Here is a 25,065-nt window from a genome sequence, read left to right on the forward strand (position 1 = left end):
CCTCCCGGCAAGCCAGTGCTTCGAGAGTTGCGGGCTCCGCGACCCCCTGTATTTTGATTGCTGATGCACCCAAAAACTGGCCATAGGAGTCTCTGCAGATTGCGCTGAACGAGAGAGTAGAGACAGAGTAATTTTTTTGAAGAGAAGCCACAGAGGCAATCGCCCGGCGTTATCTTTGGTTTTTTTTTTGGCCGAACAGAACTGCACGTCTCTTTTTCGGCCCAAAGTATGTATAGTCCATAATGCGGCTCACGAAGCCCAGGCCATTCCAGCCCCAAAATCCACAGGCTTCAGATAGATATTCCGTGTGATTCCACAGTGAGTGGAATTCGTCACGCTGGAAAAAGGAAAAAAAAAGGAGTTTCTAAACAAAAGAGTGGAATTCGTGAGGAGCACAAAGCTGGGAAGTAGTCGGCCGTGGGCCCACCGGAACCCATCATCTTTATCGGCGACTCCGCCGCGTAACAACCAACCCATCACGGCAGTCCTCCACGCTACGCTCATCCGCGCCACCGCCCCCGACGTGCCTCCCCCATCCGAACCCTAGCCCCGTTGACCAGCGCGGCGACCGCCATGGACGGCCTCGTCGCCTTCTCCCGCCGCCGCCGCCGCTGGCTCCTCCTCGCCGCGCTGGGGACGGCGTCGGCCTACGGCGCGTACAAGATCTACCACCTCCCGGCCGTCGCCGCCCGCCGCCGCCGCCTCGTCCGCCTCGCCGCGGCCCTCGCGGCCTTCCTCGACGCCGCCGCGTCCTCCGCCGACGCGGCCGCCCTCGTCTCCTCCGACCTCGCCGACTTCGTCCGCTCCGACTCCGACGAGCTCCCCCGCAGCGTCGCGCAGCTCGCCAAGCTCGCCGCCTCCCCCGAGGTCTCCGCCACCGTCTCCGCGCTCTCCCAGGCCGTCGCGGCCGGGGTGCTCCGCGGCGTCGGCTCCACCCCCGGGGCCGGCTCCGGCGGCAAGGTGGCCCTCACGGACCGCCTCGTCGACAAGCTCTTCTCCGACTCCGGGGAGCGCCTCGCGTCCGCTGTCGCCGGGAGCTTCGCGCGCCACCTCGTAATGGCCTTCTACTCCGCCCCGTCTCCTCCCGGGCAGACCTCCTCATCGCCCGATTGGGTCAACGTGGTTGCAACGGGAAAGGGGCACAAGGCGATTAGCAGCTGGGTTGAGGTCCTCGTCGGCACCGCCGTGGGGGTGTTCATTGACAAGACCATACACATCAATACCTACGAGCAGCTCTTCGAAGGGCTCACCAATCCAAGCCATGACGCCAAGGTCAAGGAATTGCTTGTTTCAGTATGCAACGGGGCAGTGGAGACTTTGGTGAAGACCTCTCACCAAGTTATCTCCAAGGCCAATAGTAAATTGGATAATAATGGCAATGGCAACAACAATGGAAGTGGCACTGGCAGTAGCAGAGCTGGGGAAGGGTGGGTGGAGACAGTCTCTAGCACATTGGCAGTGCCAAGCAACAGGAATTTTGTGCTTGATGTTACTGGGAGGGTGACATTTGAGACGGTGAGGTCATTTCTTGAGTTTGTGCTGTGGAAGCTGCACGATGGGGCGAGAAAGAGTGGGGACACCGCGTTCGACAGCGGACTGCGAGCCATGAGGTATATGAGTGATAAGTCTATGGTTGTCGCCACAATCTGCATAACACTGTGCCTGCATGTGTTAAATGGAACTCGATTCCTGGTTACCGCTTGAACATGCAGCCAACAGGGTGGGGGCTTTTGGCTTGTATAATTTGCACATTGTTTATGTACAAATTGTAGCTAAAATTGTACTGAAAAACTGTAAATTCAACTAAAAAAAGAGCTGAAATGGGGTAATTTGGTTGCAAGGCTTTATTGTGGCTTATGGTTGGGGTTGTTATTCATGGCTGTAATCGAAGTGATTGATTTGTTGTGCCCTTGAGAAAGTGTGTTTGAGGCATTATTTGGTATGGAGATGTGTTGTACGTTTGAAGGAATTTGTATCACTGACATCTTCATCATTATAACATTGCTGATATCATCAATATCGAAAGTTTTTCTGGTCGGTTTCCTAATTGTCTTGTTTTCTATCCATGTCGTTATCTATTATATGTTCGTAAATTGTTTTTCAACTATCTTTTGTTCTCTATGATGTCAAACATAGCTTAACCTCCTCATTTCACAATTGGATTTGTGAATGCTTTGTTTGGATTCGAAGTTTTAGTAAGCTCAATATTAATTCTATGTAGATTTGTGATGACGACTTATTATTCATCCTGTGTAGTGTACTAGAGGTTCCTAAGAATTCATATATGAAGCAGTAGGTATCACATATTGAATGGGATCTTACAAACATTACTCTAGTGATGTCGATGCATTGTCCGATGAAAGTTCCCCCCAAAGGTAAAATACTAACGGACTGGATTTCTGTTCCTCCGTCTTAGCTTACATGATACAGGTGCAGAAACAGTTTTTGACGTACTGGTGTTAGATTTGGTTGCTTGTTAATTGCATATTGTTTCTCTAACTTCTGTTTTAAACTGTTCCTTTTGGACATGGCTTCATGGTAATATGAAGAAAAGAAACTGCAGTATCCACAGTGTTTCACACACAAGAATTATAAACTTTACATCAGTATTTTGTTTGATTGTTTTACTAACTATGACACTTTGTATAGTTAGGGAAAGAGATATGGCGAATTGTGAGAGGCGTGGGGAAGTTAGTAGACAAGGATGTAGTTGCTTTGATAATCTCTTTGAGGAAAACATGTTTGTTTTAAGTTACCATAAATTTAACTGTCTTGTTGGCGTTTTCCACTGAATCTGGTCAATTTATAATTTTTAATGCTCGCTGGATGGCTTTCCCTTAAAAAATGTTAATGGAAGTGCGTTTAGTCTGATGGTAAACATGCAAATGCCCATTGTCATTTCAAAATATCCAGATTTACTCAAATTGGAGTTCTGCAGAGTATTTCTGTGATTGTGATCAATCATTGATGAGCCATGCGCTGTATGAAATTGATGCTATTTTCCTTTAATAATAGCCACAGTTGTATGTATTTTATATTGATTTGGAATTTTGAATAGAACTTCAGTTCATTTTACAAGTCAAAAATAACTTATGTACTAGCAGTCTCTTGTAGATTTGAAAAAGATGCTTGTTCATAGAAGGGATTCTAAGCTAGCAACCAAGGCAAACATTCATTTCTAGAGAAGTGCACTATCCTGGTGTCCTTCTTTCAGGCTTTGTTCGGTTGAGGTGGATTTGAAGGGGATTGGCAGGGATTGAGGGAGATTAAATCCCCTACAAGCCAAAATCACCTCCAATCACCTCCAATCCTTTTGAGAAGTAGATTAACCGAACAAGGCCTCAGGGAATCAGGATTTCATCACCTTTTCTTTACATATTTTCTATGTGCTCTGGACTACCTTTTTTGGTCTATTTGCGTTGCTCTGTTCTGTTCTGTTCAATCATATCTAGAATGAATTTGCTATATGGACTGAAATGGGTCGGGTTTTACCATTCTATCAGCCTAGAAAAAGTACTCAAGTGATTGTTTTTCCACTCTATAGCTGAAACATATTACACTATAGATGGCGATACTGTGTTTGCGTATGAAAATAGCACCTCATGGGGTCGATACTTGCGCCCCTGGCAACTAGTTGAGTTTCTGAAAAACTCAGCACTTCAACATTACAATTCTACTGGAATAGCTGCAGTGTTTTGTCAGTCAAGAGCTCGATGATGTTGTTTGCTCTATGGTTTCCTGTATGTAAACTTGCTGTATTTATTCTGTAAAAGGTGTAAAGTACGCACACCGAAAGAAATCTGAAGACAGACCAGGTAACCATGTCAAATTGCTACAGTAGTGGTTGTACTGACACAGAACATTGCTGCTAGCACTTGTTGCAGCGTTCATGTGTTTGCATGATAATGTTATGTGCATAGAGTGTGTTAGATTCCCAGTAATGTGCAGTCACGGCTTGCTGGCATCTACTTCCTCCATTCCTAAATATTCGTCTTTCTAGAGATTTCAAATGGTCACCACATACAGATGTATATAGACATATTTTAGAGTGTAGATTCACTCATTTTGCTTCATATGTAGTCACCATTTGAAACCTCTAAAAAGACAAATATTTAGGAACGGAGGGAATATGAGAATGAGGAACACACATATGTGAAGCCTGCGGCACCTCTCAAGAATGAAAACTGACTCCGGATTTTCGTTTCGGGGGTGCAGATTGGAGCCCGTGGAGCATGATAACTTTATGATGACCTTGTTGGGCACATGTGGCAGCTCCATGGGCAATGAACTTCATGCTTAATTTATATTATTTGATGCATTTTGTATTATGCTTGAATTTGAATTTTTGAATTTAAAATCTAAAATTTGTGGAGAAATGATGTTGAATTGTGTGTGGTTGAAACATAATGATCTGAATTAGTGACGAGAAAATAGACTTTGTGATAGTGCTTACATGCAAGTGTAGAGAGATATAGAATAGATTGAATTATTGGATTCTCAAAAGCACCTACTCCCTTCGTCCAGGTGTTCTGGATCAAAATCCTGAAAGTATTACTCCCTCCGTTTGAAATTACTTGTCGCAGAAATGGATGTATCTAGACATGTTTTAATTTTAAATACATTCATTTTCAAGACAAGTAATTCCGAACGGATGAAGTATTAAGCGTAGCAGCTCCAATATGGTAGAGTGATGGATTATCGGGGCTCTGTCGGAGATCTAATAATAACAGCTGAAATGTGGAAAAGCTTCAGCCAGCTTGACTGGCGTTGGATCTCCATCCAACGGTCGACACAAACCCTTCACGGCCCTGCACAAAAACCTCACCGCGCCACGGAAGTTGTGTGCCGAAGAGAAGCTTCCCGAAGGAAAGCCTGATGGCCGGGGCCGCGGCCGCCACCGCCGCCGCTCCGCCGGAGACGGCACTCCCAGCGGCGGATGGCCCCGGATACGACGGCGAAGACTAGAGGGGGAGGAGTGCCGCATATGCCGCCTCCCCGCCGAGGCGGACCGCCCTCTGCGTCGCCCCTGCGCCTGCCGCGGCAGCATCAGGTTCGTCCACGACGATTGCCAGCTCCGGTGGCTCGCCGCCCGCCAACAAAACCGCTGCGAGGTATCATCTCTTGCCCCCCCCCCCCCCCCCCCACCCCGCTAGGGTTTCCAGGCGCGTGCTTCTGCCCCTCCCCCCTGGGTCTCGGCATCATGTCCGCCATGATTGATCCCCTCATGTTGTTGGTCTGGTATGGGGCGCTTAGTTCTTATTCTATTTTTGATATCGTCTAGATTAATCTGGTTCAGTACCGACCTTCACCCCATTTACTATTAGAACTATGTCATGGTTGGCGTTGGTATGATTGCCAGGGGGAATATCCCCTTCTGCAGTGTAAGATTGTCAGGGAAAATATCCCCTTCCGCAATGTAAGATTGCCAGGGAAAATATCCCCTTCTGCAATGTAATACGTTGTTATTGTCATATTATTGCTGTGGTTATGTTGAACTCATTTTCAGTTCCATTTCAATGTGATACCAATGTTGAAGTGTCTGATCTTTTTCTTATCATTGCAGGTGTGCAACCGCGACATCTCCACCCGTCCTCTCTACGCCGCAGATGCCCCTGCGAGGCTGCATGTTTCTGAGCTCATGGCGGGTTTGCCCAGGAAACTCATGGGTCTGCTGCTCCCCCTATTCTTCGCCTTCTGTGTCGTTTGGGAGTTTGTCATTCCGCTCACCACCCTCTGGACATGGCGTCTTGCGCTCGCCACGACCTTTGCTCAAGTGCACCATCTACTCTCCCTACGCCTATCTGTGACCTGCATCCCTGCTTCAATTGCGCTCTGGGCTACATTTGTACGCTGGGTTGCACCATTTTCTGTAGCTCCATATGTGCGCTGGGTTCAACGCCTGGTTACTTGGAGTGAGAGCCAGGAGTTTTGGTTACTTGATGCCTTCCAGGTCCTAGCGATATTGGCTGTTGAAGTTTCCTTGGCGGTATGATCATTGCTTCTCAACTAATATCCTACGTGTGCTACTTATATTTGTTTATTACGATGCTACGGTATTCGTTGAACGATAATATCCTTCTCGTATCGTAGTAAAGCACCTGTTAATGCAGTTCTGTCCTGAACTGGAGCATTTAGCACATCTTGCCAAGGTTTTCCTGATTGTTTATTTACATTTCGTCACAGTGGCACAGCACAATATGGCGCTAGTTCGAAGTGTATTATCCTGGATGTGTACAGGTTATTGTAAGAAATGTAAGCAAGACTTGAATGATGGTCACATGGAAGAAACTGTTATAAGTTGTTCTATAAAATATGACGATGTTAAACTCTTTGCTTCTTTCACTACCTTGAAATTGTGCCTTCCATTGGCCGGGATGGATACACTAGTGGGAGGACTACTCCCAAATATAGATTTTGGACTTCTTCTGGTTATTATTTCAATTGCACCGCCAAAACTGTCTAAGCTTGTTCTTTTGGTGTTTTAGTTGCTATGCTAACGTAGTATGTTATTATTACCTTCTTAAGGTAATTCTACCCTTTTTTATCTACAAGGTTGTGGGTTTGTAGCTTACTTGCGTCCTCCTGGAGGATGAGAGCCTGAAATATCTCCTGCTTGCTTTTTTATTACTTATTTCTAGAAAGATCTAACAATATACTTGTCTAATCAGGTGGTAATAGTTGACATGGCCCTTGCTTGTATATTTTGTTTTGTCCCATTTTCATTGGGAAGGATAATTCTATGGTCAACATCATGTCTCAGCTTTGGCAATGTGGATGAAGTCAATTCTTACACTTCAACAACTTCTACCCTTCTAATTGGATATGAACTTATCTTTAAGGTGGGTGCAAGTTTTGCTGTGGTGCATACTTATCCGTACTTGAGGGGCGAGCGCCTTGTGGTCACAATTTTCTTTAGAAGATTGTATGGTATATTCTTCAGAGGGATCATAAAATTAACCAGAGTTGCCAATATTTCTCTTAATATCCTATACAACGTGATAATATACCCATTGTTCTTCGGCTGGTCGCTTGATATCTGCACTTCAAAAATGTTTGGTGCAACAATGTCCCAGAGGTTCAATTTTCTGATTGCTTCATCCTTTGCTTCTGCTGCCCTACATTGGCTTATTGGACGTTCCTTTTTGAAAATACGCCCCAGATTATTCAGACTTCTTCACAAGGTAAATACCATACTATTATATTTATGGTCTTATCATGTTAAATTGTTAATAGTGACGCAGAAAATAATTCATGAGCGTTGTATTTTGTTTTTGAGTAGATATTCGGGCCAGGAGTTGTCACTCCCTTTCTCCACTATAACTTCTCCGAACCATTCTACAAATTTTATTTAAAGAACCTTCTTGGTCTTTTTGTGGACACTTTCTTTGTTCCTCTGGTCATTCTTGTCCCTATCAAAATTGCTGACCTTTTGGCATCAGAGGTGTTCCCACTAGATATCACGTAAGTATTCAATTTCTGTTCTTTATCTGATGTTTCTGCCCATCTATGCTCACTCAAAACATTGATTTTACTATTTTTTTGAATCGTAGCTACTTTGATCATCCTGCTAAGGGCACATCAGTTTGGCAAGGGCCACTACTAAACTTTGCAGAGTTACTTTCTGCTGTTCATCACATGACGTATCTCATTGGCAAAACAGTCATCTACCTTGGGCGTGTAATGGAGAGGGTAGTGGGGTACTGATTTGTCACTACTGGTCAGGCTCTTGGGAACAATGTTGCACCAAAAGACCAGTATGGTACCAGCGATGATGCTAAGGACGAATGGTAAACACCCATACTGATTTTCACTCAGGGAGGAGCTGCACAGTCAGCCCTGATTTTAGTCTTTTTGGCCAGACTGAATCTACGTCCATTTTATAATTTTATCTATCTTTTACTTATTGTTTCACTGTTCACTGTTTAAATAGGGTACTTCCATTCTTGTAAAATGGCCAGTGATTTTGGCACGTGCTCTCCTGTTTACCTCTGTTCAAGGGGACAGTCCATCTCAGCATCTCTTGCGAAAATATTCGTCTTTCATAGGGAATTATCGTGTACTCTTGGATCTCTGCTCTGTCAATTTATTAAGCGATGACACCTTGGCATTCTGACAGTTTGGTGCTTATGCTAGTCCATCAACTGTTAATTATTTTAGTAAAATTCTACCATAGGGAAAACTTGCAATTTGGGTCTCTGCTCACTGTCAATTCATTAAGCGGTCACACTTGGCATGCTGACAATTTGGTACTTATGGTAGTCCATATTTTTCGATTTGTTTTAGTAAAATTTCAGGATAGGGATAACTTGCAATATGGTTCAAGTAGGCTTTAGGTTCCAGAACTAGAAGATTACATATTTGGATCCTCAAACCTATGTAAGCCAATCAAGTGAGGTACTGAATCCAAATAATGTTTTGCTGCCTGACATGGCTTTTATAAGGGCAATATGGATCATGTGATGCTTACTTACCCTTCTTGCACATTGCAGCAGGAGATATGCTGCTGTTCAAACAATTCTAGGCGTGGTCCTAGCATGGTTGACTGCTGTGATGTTCTATTCTGCTATGCTTTTGTTTCCAGTCTCAGTAGGTCGTGCATTGCTGATTGCCATCCCTCCGCTGCCAGTAGCAGGTGGATTGAAGTCCAATGGTAAATGACTGTTCAGAGATAATCATTGGACTTGCAATGGAAGTAAATTTTGATCTTGTCTGGGCTTACTTGTGCAAGTATTTTCTTGTAGATTTGTTTGCTATTTCTGTTGGATTTTGCGTCATATCAACTATCATTGCCGCCCTTAGAGATTTATCTGCATGCATGACTTCTGGGGGAACATGCCTTCTAGCTTTGAAGAGGGATCTGCTTTTCTTCATATGGGTGAGGAATTCAATCTAGGTGCCTTCATTTATATATTTTTCTAGTTTATCCTACAGCTGAGTAACTTGATTGTTTCTTTGCCAGACGGTCATCATTCCTCTCTTGATTGGTTTGCTGGCTGACTTATTACTGATATCACCCTTCGTTGGCACCGATGATGATTTTCCAGCTCTAAACTTTTTCCGCACTTGGCTCCTGGGCCGGTTCTTTAAGCTCTTATGGATTAACCACGTCGATGAAAGTTGGGAGGCGAAGCTTAAGCGGGCAAATGAAGATTTTGCTGCAGAGCTCAGACCAATGTGGTGGTTCTTTCAAGATGTGTGCATTCCTGTCGCCATGAAGCTACTCGTTGCTCTGGGTGTTCCTTATGTTCTTGCCAAGGGCGTCTTCCCAAGATTGGGCTACTCTGCCTCCCTGAACTCGACGGCCTACCGTTTCTCATGGTTGGGCAGCCTTGGCATTTGCGCCTTCTACTATCTTGGCAATGTGTTGTTCGTTCAGCTCCATGATTCTATCAGGCATGACCGCTATGCCATTGGGCGGAGGCTGGAAGACGTTGGAGGCAGAAGCTGAAGACTCTTTTCTGAGGACTTTCTTGTAGCAGTTAGTTCACTTCAGATAGGGATAGGGTGAGTAATATCAACACTTGGGTGTGCAGACGGAAAGGAATATATAGGTCGCGTTACTGACAGGATGGATGCAAATGAGATGGTTCCAAACAGACAAATTTCCCACGAAACTTGTACATATGGGCGTGGTTTTCTGTGTGGAGGGCATTTGCTGAATTCAGCATTTGTGGACATCTAAACTTGACAAGACAGTTTGTATACTTGTTTCTGCATCACAGCTGACTGATTTCAGGTACACTTAGCATGTTTGTTTTCATTACACGACTGGCTGAACCCAATGAGTTTTAAAATTGCACAATTGCTTGGTCCAAAGTTGCAGCATTGAAAGTGTGCAACTCTGGCAGTAATGTTTTTTGGATGAATGAACAATGGCAATTATGTACCTAAGTGGTTTGTAGTTTATGTTCGGCTGGGCTTGATTTTTGCTGGAGAGAAAGGAATAAGTTGGGCTTAAAGGTGTTCTTCTGAGATACCGATGACCTGCAATGGATCTAGCTAATCTCTCTAGAAAACCTAGGGAGTTTGTCTGCTATTCTCCCCTGCATTTTTCACTTAGAAGTGCCATTAGTAGTGATTAAAGTGATGACTCAGTCAACATATATAAAAGATATGTGCAGGTTCACAAGGGTTATACTTCATTTATCTTCGTATTATTCTAGGGGTCCCCCGCAATCTGCGTTTTATAGAAGTTGTTATGTGCGCTTTTTTGGTCTACGTGCGATGTTTTATTGTGTTCACGTCATATCTAGAATGGACTTGCTATACGGACTGATATGGGTGGGATATGACCGTTGTTTCAGCCTAGAACAGGCACTCCATGTTTGTGTTTCCCGTCTATAGCCGAAACATATATATACTAGAGACTGTGATATTGTGTTTGCATATGGAAACAGCACCTCATATTGGAGTTAGCTTCGCTCCCCTGTCAATGACTTTAAGTTCCCAATTTGTTTCTGAAAAACCCAGCACTTTTACATTGCAATTCTCGTGGAATGACTGCGGTATTTTGGAGGTCGAGAACCCGATAGTGTCGTTTGCTATATGATCTCCTGTAAAAAGTGCACAGTTTGCAGAACGAAGTGAGGCTGAAGCGAGACCAGACAACCCTGCCCATTTGCTGCAGTAGTACTGCGGTTATATTTGGGCTGGGACATTGCTGATAACACCTGTTGCGGAGTTCCTGTTTTTTGAATGAAAAGCTTATCCATTTGGAGTCCCAGCCGGTCCTACTAGTGTAATGCATCGCATAGTTAACTGCTTGCTGGCATCATCCTTATCCTGTTGACGTTTCCTGGTACTCTGTTGCGCAGTGGATCTTGCAGTTCTCAGCGCTCGAAAGTTGTCCGTCAGGAGCTCAACGGGTGAGGTATCGCCCACTGTTTTTCTTTTCATAAAATGTTATGGCTCTTGCTGCTCCACAACGGCAATTCTTATCCGCTCATAGCTCGTGCCACTCCTTCTGTCAGGCATCGAAGGAAGGAAATTTCAACAGGGGAGAGCTGGTCAATGGTCACGCTGTGGCCCAGCAGATCGCACCAGCCCTTTGCTTACCGGCCGGGGCTCGCCATGTAGACCAGAAATCAGCACGCGTCCGTCGCCGGCGAAGCGTGCACGCACTGCGCCGTGCCTGATTTCCTTCGTTCCAAAGGCTTGGTGATCGCACGTGGCACCGCTACCCGTCAAGACTGCAATGGAGCTCAAGTGTCAGTAGTACTCCACGTGCCATACGGGTCGAAATGTTTAATCGTAAAGGAGGGGTCGTAGCTGGTAGATCAAAGTGCTGGACATTATTGTTGGAAATATGAGCAAATTATTACGAGATTTAATCTGAATAAACAGAAGATAAATCGTGACCACAGCAGCAGAGATTAAACTAATCATACGAACTAGCATATCATATCTAGGGCACATACTAGAAGCATGAATTCTATCACGATCTCAAACAGGAAGGATAGAATCACATACGGTGCAGCGGGTGCAGCACCGCCGGCGTTGACGTTGTCGCCCATGTCGTCGAGGACGAGGTTGCCGAGGTCGGGGAAGAAGTCGTTGTTCGCGAAGTCATCGCTGCCAGCAGTCGCGCGAATGCGTTCCCCAAAAACCTGATCGCCCCTCTCCCGTACAGGATCACGAGAGGCGGGTCTGCCTGACTATATAGTGCGGGCCGGGTGGGTCGTGGGAGTAAACCCCACGTCTGAGTCGTCACAATATAGACAACGTGCATAGCTCTGTCCTTGGCTCGGCTCAATCCCGCAATCCGCGGCGCGGCGCGGCGCGTCGTGACGAGGCGTGGCGAGGCGAGCGAGGAGGAGGAGCGCGCGTGTAGGTCTCCTCTTCTCATGCTTATACAAATGGTAGAAGAGCTCACCTTATAAAGAGGTGCAACTCTCTCTCAACTTCCGGGATGAGACTAAACTTTAGTCTCACTCACTCCACTCACATGTATGCATGAATAGACCAAAAGAATTTCAAAATTTTAGTTGATCTTTGGATCAAAGGCCTACTAGCAAAATTCCAACAATTATGCTACGTACGTGGCGCCAGTTTGATCGTATCGGCCGGATAATGTCGGCACTCGGCACGGCGCTCCATAAATCGGGTCGTAGGTAGCGGCCGCTACACGACGGAGGGAACAGAAAGCTAATTTTATGAGATTGCCTTTGCCAAGCTAATTTAAGAATTGGGTCAGCTTCTACCAAAGCGCTCTTCTGCTCCTCGGCTCAAATGAGCTTGGGATAAACAGTAAGATACTAAAATTCGGAAAAATGAAAATCATTTGAAAATACGAAATATGTATATGATAACCGTGTGTCAGATTACAAAACTGCCACACGCCCTCCGATCTCCTTCCTTTTTCACACGTCCTTCCCGACCTCCCTTCCGATTTCTTTCCTTTCCTGCACGCCTCCCGATCTCCTTCCTTTCCCGCGGGCACACCCGCTCGTGACTTCCTAATTTTCGTAATCATCAATTATGGCCTCACGTGACTTCCTAATTTTCGGGCAAAAATAATGCTTGGACTAGGATTTGATTTCTGGTCTGGAGGTATGCAGCTAATCAACGAAGGGAACTAACCACCTCACCTATGACACTGATTGTTGAACAAGCTAAGGGGAATATTGTTTTTGACATGTTTTTGCCTTTAATATGTTAGCACTGAATTTTTTTTGTTTCAAGCATCGTGGTAACTTTGATCATTGGGAATAAATTTGTTGAACCCGTCCCCCGGTAATTTCTGTAAATGGCACGATAACATTCACGCTATAGACCTGATAATTTAGATACAAACATCGTGGTAATTTTAACCATTGGGGAAGATAAATGTGAAAAGATACCCGATAATTTATGTGTAAATAGATGGTAATATACACAGCGCACATCTGATAACTGAGGTAGAAACACCATGGTAACTTTGACCGTAGGGATTTTTTTTTGAAAAGATACTCCGATATCTTCTGTGTAAATAGCACGGTAGTATACCTCCCTCCCCTGGCATTTTTATGTGTAAATAGCATGAAAATATATGCACTGTGATAACTAAACACCATGATAAGTTTCTGACCCGTGGGGGAGAATTTGCTGAAACATACCCCTGATAAATTTTATGTAAATAACATGATATTTTAAGCACTACGGGCTTGATAAGTTACCTAGAATCACCATGATAACTTTTTCTCCCAGGAAAAAGTTGTTCAAAACATTCCCAATAATTTTCGTGTAAATAACATGATAATATAAGCACCGCATAACCGATAACTTGCAATATAAACATGATGGTAACTTTTTTTTACCAAAGGAAAAAAAGTTGTTAAAGACATACACTCGCCGCGCGTGGGCCTCTTGGATGAACACAACACATGGCGTGCCATGAGAAAGTGACATAATGTTTAGTGTCATGAGGGGCACACGTGCTATAGGCGTGATAAGTTACGCAAAAACATCGTGGTAATTTTTGACCTATGGAAAATGCTACTGAAACACACCCAGGTTTTTAGGTGCAAGTATCATGATAATATACGAACTGTAGACCCGATAACTCATGTACAATCCCCCATGGTAACTTTGACCAGGGGGAGGTTGATGTACATATACCCTGATAACTTATGTGTAAGTACCACGGTATTTTACACATCGAAAACCTTCTAACTTGTGTATAAAATACATTGGTGACTTTGAAGGGGTGTAGTTGTTGAAGCATAGTACCTCGTACGTTCTATGTAAATAGTATGGTAAGTTACGCAACACAGGCCTGATAACTTGCATACGAATATCATGGTAACTTTGTCCTGAGGAGAAATCATGTGGTAGACGTGAAGAAGTGACAGTTTTCTCGGGGGTGGGCGCGCGAGATGTGCGGGAGAAACATGTTTCTCGGGCGAGCCTCCGGGGTCATTTGGGAGGAGGCGAGGTCAAAGGACGAGGGATCGTGTGGTACTTTAAAATGAAAGAAGTAGAGGTGTGGCAGTTTTGCTTATATGGCACACGTGTGCCAAATATCACAGTCCTTAAAAATATGTAAAAAAAAATATGACAAACATTGATAAATGTTCCGAGTGCTTGTAAAATTTAATCATGAAATGACTTTCGTGGAAGTCGTGGCAAAAATAAATAAATCATCACTCCAAAATGCTTTTGGAAATAACATTTTTATAGCATTGATTTTTCTTTTTGCCATGACTTCTAAGAATGTGATTTCACGATGAGACTTTGCAAGCATTCAAAACATTGTTCAATGCTTGGCACAAAAAAATTCTTAATTTTTTATTGTTTTTCAAGTTTTTTCAATTGTACCGTTCTCCCAATTTTATATGAGCTCGAGCTGGCACCTAACTACTTACTAGCGTGGGTAAAGCATCTTGAGAACCATTGCTATGGTAGGTCCACGATGGCTGTGTAATTTGGTTCTCAATCATCTTGCCTGCTTATAAAGTTATGTCGGGTGAATTCAATTTTCTTCCACTGCTATTGTTCACATGTGGGGCCATTAACCTTGTAAAAGTCACAATCAAACAAATACATTTTTGCTCACAGGTGATGCTAGCTACCTTTCCAGAAGCATATATAAACAAATACACTTCTACTCGTATATAAAAACAACACAAATACATCGTTCACACCAACACTCTTATGAAAGAACAAATAACAAATACGGAAATGAAACATCAGCTCAAAACAACTCTTGTTGCTTTATATCATAGCATAAAAGAGCAAAGAAAATCTAATTTCAATACATCGATGGACTTCGTCCTCCTAACTGATCATTGACCTCGTGCATTCTCCTTTCTAATGCTAATCCTCCCACATTTCAAAACATAAAATGTTACCTCACTTCAAATCTTGCAAAGCCCCTATCATCGCCGCTTAAGTTTCTCCAACGGTCGTTGCATGTAGATCTCCCCTCGCCTTCTTGCTCCTTTTTAACCATGAACAGCGCAATAGTCGTGGGACACAAACGCCTTTCGGTGGTCTCATAAGCCGACTGCCTATCTCCACGACTTTGTTGTGCCTTCGTTGCAACGCACAGGCATTGTGCTAGTGGTAGTGACATTTAGTTAGAATGATATGTATACTGCCATGCTTTTAGGTAATTACTTTGCGTGTTGTTTTTAGGATCATGTTGCGATGCACAAAATTCAAAATGAATCAGTTTTGAAAATAGAAATAGACTAGGAAATACCACTTGTTGGAGTAGTTCAAGTTAATTAGACACGAGATCAATTTCCTACAAATTATATTTAACCAATTTCTAATTAAGGATACTCGGTGAAAGCAACCCCAGCAATAGCCCCCATTTTCATGCTCCCGTGCACCAAATGGAGGTTGCACCATTTCTTGAGCCCCCATAAATTGCCTCATCTAACTCCAACAATAACCCCCCCCCCCCCCCCCAGTTTTCACCTTTATTCTCTTATGACATGTGGGACCTGCAGTGCCTCAAGTTTCCTTTTTCTTTTTACCACCCATCCTTCCAATCGTTGTCGTGTCGATTAAAGCACTAGAACCAATTGAGGCCATGTAGGTGTTGGAATGTGTTTTGTAACTATATTCAAATTACTTGAAACTACTAATATTCGGAAATCCTCATTATGGAATTTTACATGTATTTATACATGGAATTGCTCTACATGTTTACCATGAAATTTTACTTGCTGGAACATATTCAAGCATTCAAAGCTTAAGGAAGGTGGCCGATTATCAATGAAAAACAATACTTTGTATTTATACTGAAAAGACTACCTGGATACATTGAGAATTGGAAGAAAAGGTCATGGATTAGGTTACGGCCCTAATCATCGCGCATTGCTCACAAGTGTGTGTTTCAGGGGCTCAACTGATAGATTCCGTTAACAGACAAACTATATCGTGGTTGATAGTTTGATCTGAACTCTACATGGAAACTAGTTTTAATAATTAGGAATCTTATCTGTATAAGAGTCAGACTCTTTGAAAAGATAGTATAAGAAGGTCCCTACCTCCAATCCTTAGATATGCGTGAGTGGCATCATGAATAAGCGTAGAGAAATAGAGAGTAGCCTACGAAAAATATTCCCAACACCAGGGAGGAAAGGTACAGTAGATTGGAGCACGAGAATGATGACCAAGGGGGGTCGATAGGGTGGGATGGCAGCCGAAGCAATGGCGGCATGACACAAGCTCGATGACAGCCATATCTAGGGTTATGGAAGGGCAAAGAGCGGCTACAAGGCATACGGAGATCGGATGGAGAGGAGAGAGAGCATAAGGGAGGTTCTGCGGTGCGAAAGAGGCCGTTGGCGGCTGGAAGCACCATCAGCGCCGTTGCAGCAAGGTTGTATCATTCTCCCTATTGTTGGGGCCGTAATTGGAAGACTTGTTAAATCTTGGCATCTTGCTTTTCCTTTCTTTCGCCCCCAACCTCTAAAAGCTGCTTAGAGGACTGGGGACTATGTGTTTAGGGGCCTGTTGAAGTTGCTCTAACCCTTTAGATCAACGGAATCTGGAAGCAACTGTTGAACTGCAACATCAAGTCTTCTAGCTAGCATATCTCTTGCCCCTCCCTTTTAAGCTCTTGCCTTTGCCCTACTTATTCGATTCAATGCTGCTGGCCAGTCGGCCACCTTTGCTTAGTAACTCAGTGATCTGTCCCTGTCAAATTCTATCACCACGGCCTATTCTTTGTTTTCACTAAAGCGGGGTGGCTCACGTTACGCCATGGCCCGCCAGGATATCCGATAGAAAAGAGGCCGGGCATCTTTTCCGTTTGGCCTAAAGGCTCCCACGATCGACAAGAGACGGCGTAGTGTCATGCACCGTTAAATAAGCGAAAAACAGTGAGACTGGTACGTCAACCTGCGCACATGCCGACGACCATTTTGGCCACACAGTGAATCTGCACGTACGCTGACGGTGAATCAGTGGATAGAAAATGAAGACGCGCATCTTTTCCGTTTAGCCTAAAGGCTCTCACGGCTGTCGACGTTAGATAGTCCAGAGTGAAAACAGAGAGACCGGTGCGTCAACCTACGCACTTGCCGACGAGCATTTTGGTCAGAGTGAGCGGTGAATCAGTCGGGCTCTTCACGTACGGTGCCAAAGCGGCAGTAGTTTTCCATTTAGTAGTAATTTACATCAGGTGACGGACGATCCATTCATTCATGTAGTAGTACTTAATTATATATATGCAGCCTACACGTCAACTAAAATAAGCACGGGTCCGTAGCATGGCATGCAGCTGCTTAAAGCAAGCACCAGTAGTGAGTGCTCCCGGTTCATTCACGCACGTAGTACTCTCGTCGCCATCCGTTCCAAAACTTTCACACGTGATGTGACCTCCGTCCGTGGCCATGGGTCGTGACCACCCGCGCGCGCCCTCCTAGTAGGTCATGAGGGAAGCCAGCCCCAGCGCTGCCGCCGGCGGGAAGGCGGCTCCTCCCGGCCCGCTGCCAGCGCCCGGCCCCGGACGACGCGACCGGAGCTGCTGCGTGAGCCGCTGCAGCGCGAGGAGGCGGTGGAGCCGGCGCTTGAGCGCGGCCTCCTCGGCGCGGAGCCGCGCGTTCTGGCGGCGCACGGCGAGTTCGTGCCGCGCCACGGCGTGCAGCTTGGCGGCCAGCTCGCGCTTCTCGGCGCGGAGGCGAGCCACCGTCCCGCGGAGCTCCTCCAGGCGCTGCTGCTTGCGCGCCCGCGACCGCTGCGCCGACAGCCGGTTCGACACCTTCCGGCGCTGCCGCCGCCGGCGCTCCTCCTCGTCCTCCACCAGCCCCGCCGCCTGGTCCACCGCGCCGCCGGACGAGCTGGGGGACGACGTGGACGACGCCGCCATGAGCTCGTCCAGGGTGGGGCACGTGTCGGGTGCCCACGGGGTGAACCCGAACCCGGACGTCATCGCGTCCATGTCAAGCCCGATCGCCTCCTGCAGAGACAGCATTTTCCTTCTTTCCCCTGACACTTAACGCCAACAGCCACAGCAAAATGAAGGACTAAACCGTAATTCCGGGAATCTAGGGGGGTTCGAGAGAGGGATCGGGGAAAAGGGAAGAAGCGATGAGGAAACTGGCGGTATTTATAGACCCGGCGCGGGCCGAGCCGGGCCGTCGAGCCTCCCTCGCCGCGGGGCCCGCAACCCACCCACGACGCGGGTCCTGCATTTACGTGAGGCTTCTTCTTCCTTCGCCCCGGTGGCTTTCTTTCTTGGCCGCCTTTTTCTTCTCGGCGGGTAAAGATTCTACGGCTGTGACAGTATATCCAATCACCAGGCGGGCCCGTATGTGCCTGCCCACGTGCTCCCGTCTTCGCGGCACGGACGGCGCCGATGAGCCCAGCGGCGGCAATGGACGGCGGATCGCGCATGCATGCCCGTGCGGGCCCACGTGGCGCCCCTCCTCCTTTTGCGTGGGTGCTCGGTTGGTGCAACGTGGGTCGCGGGCCCGCGTAGGTCGAGGTAGGGTGGGGGGGGGGGGGGGGGGGTTAGCTTAATCGCGAAGTAATGGCCGCGAGATGCCGCGCATCGATGGCTGGGGTGCAACTGCATCTGCATGCAGTGCCGTGCCCGCGCACTTGTGGGGGCGTCCCATTGGGCGCCGCGCCGTAGGCCACTGCTCGCCGGGGCCCGCCGGCGCCGGCGTGGCGACCCAGGATCTCGTTCGCGGCCGGGCGACCGCCACGTTAGCCCGACCAACAGCGGGAGGGACACGGGCTTGTCTTGACCGCTAGCTAGCTGACTACGTGTGGGTTTTGCGTTGCGTTGTGTTGTGCATGCTGCTGTCACGAGGCCACTTACACTTGCACAGTGGGCTACAATGCGCTAATGCGTCACGTGGTAAATAAGTACGTAAGTACGTACGTAGGCATGGATGGTTCTTTTTAAAGCATCCACTGCACAAGTATGTACACGTATGTACGCGTGGTACTAGGAGGCTATACGTGTGTGGTGATCGAAAAAGCTGGACGAAAGTTGCGATGGGCAATGGCCTCGGCGATGTGCGGCACTTCCGGGAGTGTCAGCTTCAGCCGCCTAATCATGCTTGATTAAAGATGGAGCTGTGTGTGGTATGACGAGACGCGATCGATCGGTACCTCAGTAACATCACACGTCGCCGGTCGAGCAAACGTACGTACCGTTCAGTGTGTTCGTCTAGCATGTGCGGGTGCAACGATTGGTTCTTTTCCGGATGCGTGGCGATCGAGTCGCGGCAACTGAATTAGGCGCTGGGTTTTCTCCACGTTTCCTTATGTCTACTTGCGTCCGATCCTTCACGTATTCGCCAAATGCACGTGGCAATGTCTATAAGTCCTGGTATATCTCGTTTCCTTGCACATATATGTGATCTTCTGTTGTGGTAGACCTTGAAGTTAGGGCTCTCAATGACAACATGTTGGCAACCTCAAGTACTAGCGAATTAGAAAGCATGTTGACAACCTCAAGTACTAGCAAGTTTGGGCTCTCAATGACAACATGTTGGCAACGTCAAGTTAGGGCTCTCGATGACAACATGTTGGCAACCTCAAGCACACACGTATAATTAGATAGATAGTATCTCAAGAAGTTTTACCTCGTCGACTCTCACTCTCGATCGTGACCCTCCCCAGTCGCCGCATGGATGTTGCGTAAGATCTGGTTGTCCGAGAATCTAAGCTATGTTGTATGCCGATAGGGGTGGAGTCGGCATGTTTTGATTGGGTTCAGAAGGTCTATACATATATCTGTATATTTGCATTTGTATTCGTTTTATCAGAAGGTCCATATATCTGTGACGTAAATTTTAAAATGAATTACTATCTTAAAAAAATCATAGCTTCTTTTAGACGAAAGGCACGACTAGGGGATGCTCCCTTTCAAGATTAATAAAGCCGGAAAAGACCGGAACCAAAGTCTTGCATGCCGTGAACATCACTCTAATATGGATGTTCCACATATCTCAACAGTAGATAGCAAAACATATGGATAAAATACATCTAGGTGGACTTGAAAAGCTCTTTATGGTGAAAAAAGTTCCATGAGACAAACCGAATCACAACCACAACCTAGTAACTCTCTCACACCCTAAACATGAAATGAGCTAGATGGTAGAAAAAGAAATTGCGTCTCTCGTCCTCACATTGGCTCATACTGCCTTTATGGAGGGAGTACTTCACAATGCCCATCCGATTGGACGTGAGAGTTCATAATTAGCCCATGCGATGAGATGTGCCATTTCGTAATTTGATTTCCGGAGGAAAGGTACTTTTGATCAGCTGCCCATGCAAAGCTTGATGGGCAAGGTTGCAACTTAACCATCCCTAAAATGGACTGAGGATTTCTCTTGGATGAGCTTCAATTACTATAAATAATTGGAAGTGAGCCGATGGAAACGTTGTCAACCACCTAACCAAGCTCCATTTCTCTGATCTCCACCGGCCAAAACACTACCGAAAAAGGTTGAATCCATCACCTCTGAACGCTTGGCTCACAGATATATGGGTTTTATAGTATATGTAAAAAATAAGCGGTTAGCGGTCTTTCAGCGGAATTGGACCGCACCACCAGTCTAACTAGAACCTGATTTGACGCCCATTAATTACCTTATGTTCAACACCCAATTTGAAGAAATGCTAGGTTGAGTGCACACTTGTCCAATAATGAGATCCTCCTTGCCTCGTCCACGAAAATATATTATTAACCTCCATATATAGCTAGAGCCGCCGGCTCCTTCTAAAGACCTAGCTTCTTGATCGGAAGCTATCCTATATGTTTTTAAGTTCAACATAGATGTTCACGATACTGGCAACAAACCAATTATAGCAAAGTCAGATGGATGGCGTTCATTGCTTCCAACACCTCAAAGAAAACAATCCAAAAGAAACTTAGTACCCGCTTGTTGGCAAGCAATTCTCTACACGGAAAGATCGAAAGAATATGTGGGTGAACTAAGCAAGTGTGTGGCCCCCAAAAAATGAGAGAGGAAATTAACCAGCTGAGTGCCATGCTGTCGACATACCATATGCAAATCCTCCATCATCGTATACTACAATGTTGAAACTTCCCTTACTTGTTAAGGATAAATGGTAGCACGATCAATAATTTTGTACTCACATAACACACATATACATATATTATGCTGCTACAACATCCACAATTGTGTACATCATCATGATATACATGACAAAGTCAGTTAGTGGATTGTGTTAGTGAAGTTGTAATTACATGGGTTAATAGTGTCAGGTATCTCCATCCCAAAAAAGAAAAGATACTCACTCAGCTAGTGTTGCAATTGCATATGAGATTAGAGGTAAGAAATAGCGACCTTCCCCATAGGCATAGTCGTGACTGGCTATGTAATATTACCTCTCTTTTTTGTGTGTCACGGTTGTGTGCCTCCTAACTATGTAGAAGTCAAGTGTAAATTCGTTATGCTTGTATCACTAGAAGGAAAAGGCAAGGGCTGTAATTGCATATCAGATTAGAAGTAAATTTTGTTACGTTGTTTCCAAGCTTTGTAATTGGAGAACCTTTTACAATTCACAATGTTTTTTACTCCCTTGACATGCCTAGTTAAGGTAAAGCAACCAATTGATCGATTCCTTTGAGCTTTCAAGACATGTGGCTTAACCTCATGCACTAATCAAAGCCTTTTTGCATATTAGTGGAGTAGGTGGATGCCAACAGGACATATCTGGGATCCAATTCGGAGGATTTGATAATTATAAGTACACGGGTTGGTATGGACTATGGAATACCAGAGGAAACAACCGGAAAGGCATTGATGATATATAGTGTGACATAAGGGATTGGGATACATAGCAAATGTTACTAGACAATGGTGTGGTGCTTGGTTCTGACTATTTGATGTGTTCCACTTTTTGTTTAGTCCAAGTAATGGTAGTTTTTTACTATTTGTGGGGGAAAGTATCCAATTAATGGTAGTTGTCAACCTGATTGGGTAACATTGGTTTTTCTCCAATGTTCCCTGGCTGCAGGAAAACGACGTACACATGCATAGCAAATATATATCTACACCAAAGGGGTGGTGCATAATTAGTGCAAAACTAATTGGGCTATATATATCCATCAAGTGTGATGGCGTAAGCAAAAAAGAAAGCATCAAACACGGGTAAAGTAAAACTAGAGGTGAAGTTGCACATAGCATTTCTACCGTTTCATTATTCAAATGATCACTAGACTAATAGCAATATTCTCCTAATGTTATGTACCTTTAGCTCTGCCCAGAACCAGAGGCATCCCGATAAAAGCACTATTCTTCAAATGATAATTATTTTACAAGTAAAACAACTCATGCGTCATATTTTCTTCTTTGAAGAAGTCAAATCAATCCCATATCTTCAAAACACCATATATGTGGGTTATAAAATTATTCAAATCGTTCACCGTTGGTTCTTTACGGCCCTGGTTTGTTTTGACCTCCACGCGTGATGAATCGACCCCTCTTCCCTCCCCAAAGGTCATATGTCTTCACGGTTTGAGGCTCTGGCGTTTCTTGTCAACTATGCTATCGGTGGGCGTGTGTTGGATCTATGATGGCTATGTGGCGATAGTCAGCCGGCCGCACATATGTCCAAGCTTATCAGGGCCGCCTAGGATGTGCAACGAACAACCTGAGTACATTCAAATCTACAAGTCCAATTTTAAAAAATCGAGATTAACTTGACATAAAGAAAAGAATGAGTTCACACACATCATCCGCCTTATCTACACACAATTAGTGTTTATTATGAAATGTATGTAGAAATAGCCTACCCTTGCGCGAGAAAGCACCTTACACGAGTGCCACTATTTTAACTTGTCGATACGTGATGCGGATAAGAAGACATAAGACCAAATTCCACACCCAACCACACTCTTTTTCCTAGAAATCCTCTTGAGCAACAAAAACCATCTAGCTGCCCCAGAGCCCCGCTTTGCAAAAGCACGGGATCACTTGGTATGGAGGCGCACACACATGGGGAGTGTAACCCCGGACAACGTGGGGTGAAGAAACTTAGTGCCCGCTTGTTGTCAAGCAATTTCCTACATGAAAGATCAAAAGAACATGTGAATGAACTAAACAAGTGAGTGAGCCAAAAAAGAAAAGAAAAATTAACCAAGTGAGTGACCATGTTGTCGGCATACCATATGCAAATCCTCCATCATCGTATACTACAATATTGCAACTTCACTTACTTGTTAAGGATAAACATTAGCACGATCAACAACTTCGTACTCACACAACACACATATACATATAATACACTGTGACAACATGCACAACTGCGTACATCACGATATACATGAGGACGAAACTAGTGGATAGTGTTAGTGAAATTAGAGTTACACGGATTAGCAATGCCAGCCAAAAACGAAAAGATACTGACTCGGCTAGTTATATAACGACATATGAGACCAGAAGTAAAAAAAAATAGCGACCTTTTCCATAGACATAGTCGTGAGTGGCTATATAATATTGCCTCTCTTTTTTGTGTGCGTCACGATTGTGTGTATCCCAACTACACAGAAGTCAAGGAACTAGTTATGCATGTATCACCTTAATGTGACGTTATAAGTCAATAAAGCGTCTTTTATGAGAAGGAAAAGGCTAGGGCTGTAATTGCATATCAGATAAGAAGTAAATTTCGTTACGTTGTTTGCAAGGTATCTAATTTGAGCACCTCTTGCCACTCGCAATATTTTTGTACTCGCTTGACGTGCCCCGCTAAGCAACTAAAGCAACCAATTGATCGATTCCTTTCAGCTTTCAGGATACGTGGCTTAACCTGGTGCACTAAGCATAGCTTTTTTGCATAATGGTTGTGTAGGTGAACGCCAACAGGACGCATCTGGGACCCAATTGGGAGGATTTGCTGCTTAAGTACACTGATTGGTATTGGTTATGGACTATGGAATACCAGAGGAAACAGATGGAAAGGACTTGATGATATAAAGTGTGGCATAAGGGATACATACCAAAAGTTATTGAGCAATGGTGCAATGCTTGGTTCTGACTATTTGATGTGTTCCACTTTTAGTTTAGTCCAAGTAATGGTAGTATTTTGTTGTCTGTGGGGGAAGTATCCAATCATGGGTAGTTGCCAGCTTGGTTGGCTATAAAGATGCATTGTTTTTTCTCTAATGTACCTTGGTGTAGAAAAATGACATATACAGGCGGTGTGGAATTTTGGGGACATGGGTCTATGCGCACTGGATTCAACATTTTTTGTATTTTTCTTACTGCCAACATAGTCTAGCATAACACTCACATTCAAAGTTTTGGGACAAAACGAGTTATGCCGTATTCTAAACGAAAAAAGAAAATTGCAGCCACAAAAACCATGGATAGTAGCTTTTATATAGTATTGATTTGGTTGTATTTTGTTCGGAATACATCATAACTCGTTTTGTCATGAAACTTTAATCATGAGCATTATGTTAGACCATGCATGTTGCCAAAAAAGTCTTACAGATATTTGGCTATCTGACTTATTTATTTTTTTCAATTCGTGTGCCGCGCATTAGGTCTGTATTTTCGCATATGCAGGATTATATATTCTCGTCAAAGGGATAGTGCGTAATAAGTGCAAAATAATTGAGGTATCTATATCCATCGAGAGTGATGGCGTAAGCATAAAGGAAAATCATCGATGGTAAAGTAAAACTAGAGGTGAAGCTGCACGTAGCACTATTCTCCAAATGATAAAGGTCAAATTAGCCCCGTTTCTCAATTTCTCCTAGGCACCCCCTGATCAATTTATCCTAGGTAAAGTAAAACTAGATGTTCACTGTAGGTCCTCGGCATCCCTGATCAATTTGTTTTTAGGAGCCATCCCTGATCAGTTTTGACATGTATGCACACCTAGTTGACAAACGCCACATATCCATTATTTTGGTGGCAAGCCCTTCTCCCCCAACCCAAATTATTTTCTTTTGCTAGTTTTGTTACCCCTCTCCGTTCCTCTACCCCTTCCACTGCCACTGCTTGAAGCCAATGCATGATTTAATACCTCGCCACCTTGCACGTATGTGCATGTATTACCGTAACGTGCTCTAGTTGATCGACGCTCGCAATGGCCAAAGAACAAGAATAGTGGTGGTGATCATGGTCATTGAGCTAACAC

General features: G+C 44.9%; 3 protein-coding genes across 7 annotated transcripts; 2 read left to right on the forward strand and 1 right to left on the reverse strand.

The window, feature by feature from the left end:
- Window positions 1-412: 412 nt before the first annotated feature.
- On the forward strand, window positions 413-2,017 carry LOC125510707 (Carbohydrate-binding protein). Its single transcript, XM_048675959.2, has one exon. It carries the CDS (start codon window positions 574-576, stop codon window positions 1,702-1,704), a length of 1,131 nt encoding a protein of 376 aa, XP_048531916.1. The 5' UTR covers window positions 413-573; the 3' UTR covers window positions 1,705-2,017.
- Window positions 2,018-5,161: 3,144 nt separating this feature from the next.
- Window positions 5,162-9,719, forward strand: LOC125507375 (putative E3 ubiquitin ligase SUD1). 5 transcript variants are annotated; one of them, XR_015602723.1, is made up of 5 exons: window positions 5,162-5,986; window positions 6,669-7,181; window positions 7,280-7,461; window positions 7,551-7,787; window positions 8,490-8,649. XR_015602723.1 is itself a non-coding variant. In XM_087521820.1 (4 exons), exons 2-4 carry the CDS (start codon window positions 8,551-8,553, stop codon window positions 9,446-9,448), a joined length of 723 nt encoding a protein of 240 aa, XP_087377946.1. In that variant the 5' UTR covers window positions 7,648-7,787; window positions 8,490-8,550; the 3' UTR covers window positions 9,449-9,719. The 5 variants fall into 5 exon arrangements, 2 of the variants coding, with proteins under 2 accessions (XP_087377946.1, XP_087377945.1); XR_015602724.1 differs by having other exon boundaries at window positions 7,931-8,552; XR_015602725.1 differs by having other exon boundaries at window positions 8,284-8,551.
- A 7,366-nt stretch (window positions 9,720-17,085) lies between these two features.
- LOC125506012 (uncharacterized) lies at window positions 17,086-18,028 on the reverse strand. Its single transcript, XM_048670895.2, has one exon. It carries the CDS (start codon window positions 17,906-17,908, stop codon window positions 17,357-17,359), a length of 552 nt encoding a protein of 183 aa, XP_048526852.1. The 5' UTR covers window positions 17,909-18,028; the 3' UTR covers window positions 17,086-17,356.
- Window positions 18,029-25,065: the final 7,037 nt, after the last annotated feature.

Source organism: Triticum urartu, chromosome 5A (genome assembly GCF_056163025.1).
Source record: "Triticum urartu cultivar PI428250 chromosome 5A, HENAU_Tu73, whole genome shotgun sequence".
Classification (NCBI taxonomy): domain Eukaryota; kingdom Viridiplantae; phylum Streptophyta; class Magnoliopsida; order Poales; family Poaceae; genus Triticum; species Triticum urartu.

Excerpts from the sequence above, each read along its gene's own strand:
- LOC125506012 (XM_048670895.2), bottom strand. The coding sequence starts at position 17,908 with ATGCTGTCTCTGCAGGAGGCGATCGGGCTTGACATGGACGCGATGACG.
- LOC125510707 (XM_048675959.2), top strand. The coding sequence starts at position 574 with ATGGACGGCCTCGTCGCCTTCTCCCGCCGCCGCCGCCGCTGGCTCCTC.
- LOC125507375 (XM_087521820.1), top strand. The coding sequence starts at position 8,551 with ATGTTCTATTCTGCTATGCTTTTGTTTCCAGTCTCAGTAGGTCGTGCA. Across the intron at positions 8,651-8,741 it reads AGGTGGATTGAAGTCCAATG|ATTTGTTTGCTATTTCTGTT; the intron begins GTAAATGACTGT and ends ATTTTCTTGTAG. Across the intron at positions 8,876-8,959 it reads ATCTGCTTTTCTTCATATGG|ACGGTCATCATTCCTCTCTT; the intron begins GTGAGGAATTCA and ends TTTCTTTGCCAG.